At 49.4% G+C, this 2,542-nt stretch overlaps 1 protein-coding gene across 1 annotated transcript; it reads left to right on the top strand.

Moving 5' to 3' along the window:
* Positions 1 to 1,952: 1,952 nt before the first annotated feature.
* On the top strand, positions 1,953 to 2,442 carry J4E82_011711 (uncharacterized protein; the record flags this gene model as incomplete). The annotated part of the gene is made up of 2 exons (XM_051737902.1): positions 1,953 to 1,956; positions 2,021 to 2,442. The coding sequence occupies 2 exons, from the start codon at positions 1,953 to 1,955 to the stop codon at positions 2,440 to 2,442; spliced, it is 426 nt and encodes a 141-aa protein (XP_051582339.1).
* Between the last annotated feature and the right edge of the window lie 100 nt (positions 2,443 to 2,542).

The raw sequence follows: 2,542 nt of genomic DNA, 5'->3' as shown, positions 1-2,542 counted from the left end.
TACCTTCACGAGAAGTCTGTATAGAGCGTTGTTGTCGCGGCATAGTGGTGGTTGTGCAGAGCGTCGCGTCAGGTCAGGTGGGGTGGGCCACTTACTGGTGTGGGCCGCTTACTGGTGGTGCACGTTAACGCCACTGATTATGTTACCATTCTTTCAGCCCTGATTTGGAGATGTGCTAAAATTGTCTCTTATCTAGCTATTACCGCAAAGGACTCTACTTAATCATCAACTTCCTGTACATCCCGGGCAGCGAGTCAGCAGGAACGGTCGCTGCCGTTGCAAACGCTGGCAACCTCTACGGCCTCAAGGTTGGCGACAAGGTAGTTATCTATCACTCATTCACCTACGCAAGCTACGTGGCCATTCCGGCCGCCTGAGCGGTGCGCATTCTGGAACGTCTGTCGACGAGCTCTGCCGCCGCTGTGTCCCTCTAGGCTATCACGGCCTGGTCGCTCGTGCATGAGGCCTATCCCGTCAAAGCAGGAGAGTGGGTCCTTGTCACCGCCGCGGCGGGCGGCACGGGCTGTTGGGTGGTTTAGATGGCGAAGGATTTGGGGGCCACCGTCATCGCCACCTGCTCGACCGCTAAGCTCGATCTGGTAAGACAGCTCGGGGCCGATTATGTCATCGACTACAATAAACAAGACTACGTCAAACTCGTGCTGGACCTTACTAGTGGGAACGGAGTCGCTGCAGTGTTCGACAGCCTAGGCAAGTCCACCTTTGATACCAGCCTGCAGTGCGTCGCTCGAAAAGGATCTATGGTGAGCTTCGGGAATACAACTGGCACCGTTGAACTAGTTGATATTATGTGAGGACATCTTGTCGTCATCCTGACGCGCAGACAATTGATTGTTGAACCGTACTGATCACTAAGTTAGGCGGATATCGGGGAAGAGCATTAAGTTGGTTAGGCCTCGCATCTCAGCATACATTGCTACTTGAGAGGAATTGAATGCAACCGCGGCAGCCGTCTTCAAGTTCCTAGAGCGAGACGGTGTGAAGATTGAAATCTTTAAGGTCTATCCGCTCAGGGATGCTGCTCAGGCCCAAGATGATCTGGAGTCTGGCAAGACAACGGGAAAGCTCCTTCTGAAAGCGTGAGCAGAGTAGCAGTAGAGATAGATAGTGGCGCTGGAAGTAGTGAAGGAGAGGAAATACATTAAATTATGTTTTACTATATAACATTCAAAGGCTACTCTAAAGCGTTGAAGCATGAAAACACCTAAACAACCTGCAAACATGGACCCTGGACAAGGATAAACTATTAAATTTATCTGCACAAGCTTTTTCACTAAGTAAGAGTACAGAAGTGGCGCTCGTGGGGCTTTCGAGGTGGAGCTGAGGTTCTATCTCTCGGCATACTGTATGAGCTGTCGCTAAACATGCCACCTCCCTTTTTCTTTTTCAGAGCCTAACGTCAATTGTAGTTTGGATACGAGCTTAGGAATTCCATGTCTTCGATATTATCTAATTAACTTTCTGGTGTTGCTCCCCGTGTTGCACGTAGCTTCTGCAGGCCGTTGTACAATACATCGAGATCCTCGTTCGAGAGGGGCATGGATTTTTGAATTACTGCCTAAAGGTGACGTAACATCTCTGCTCGTTTTAAACACGGTAAACCCAGCTGATAGATGCCTTGCGCGTTCTCCGATTAGGAAATACCCCGAGCACGTTGCGTGGTGCATAGCCGAATAGTGACCCGACGAGTAGGAGAAAGACCCTGCGCCACCGGAGGAGCTAGCTATAAATCTAGGCTTGAGGATAGAATAGAAAAGATAGCAAGAGCTGACTTCTACATGTATAAGCAAATTGTTCGACTTTTGTGAGCTTGTGCAACTGTTGTAGATTACACTACTCTTCTATCTCTTCACAAGATACTATCCCACCTCTACACCTTTTACTTATTCCGCAATTGAACGAAAGTTTTAGCTTTCAGAAGCGGAGGAATAATGGGTTATTAGACTGACAAAGCAAACGGCACCAAGAACGGCGTTACCAATGGACATTTCAATGGAAGCTCGAATGGACACTAACGGATACTCCAACGGATACTCTAATGGACATTCCAACGGGTACTCCAATGTGCACTCTAATGGACAATCTAATGGCCACAGCAACGGATACTCTGATAGCCTCAAGGAAAACTATGAGGCGAGAACGTCACGAGGCGAGGACACTATGCGCGGATACGATCACATCCACTGGTATGTAGGCAATGCCAAGCAGGCCGCCTCGTACTACATCACGCGTATGAACTTCCACCATGTCGCCTACCAGGGCCCCGAGACCGGGTCCCGGTACTGGGCCTCATACACTATTGCCAACGGCTCTGCTCGCTTCGTCCTGACCTCGCCAGTCCTAGTATATGATGCTACGTGGATCGACTGTTACAAGCAACAAAAGGAACTCCACCCTAACGTTAAAGAGGGTGAACAGTAATGGTCTTGCGGATTGCCCGGGAGTCCGAGCGCTTTGAACGACAGGGGTATTACTGATTTGCATGTCTAAGAGAAATCAGTTAAGGTCGTAAAAAGCGACA

Source organism: Alternaria postmessia (assembly GCF_024291825.1).
Source record: "Alternaria postmessia strain BMP 2775 chromosome Unknown scaffold_351, whole genome shotgun sequence".
In the NCBI taxonomy this organism is placed as follows: Eukaryota; Fungi; Ascomycota; class Dothideomycetes; order Pleosporales; family Pleosporaceae; genus Alternaria; species Alternaria postmessia.
Note: the sequence above shows the minus strand (reverse complement) of the source record. Positions and strands in the feature narration are given on the sequence as shown.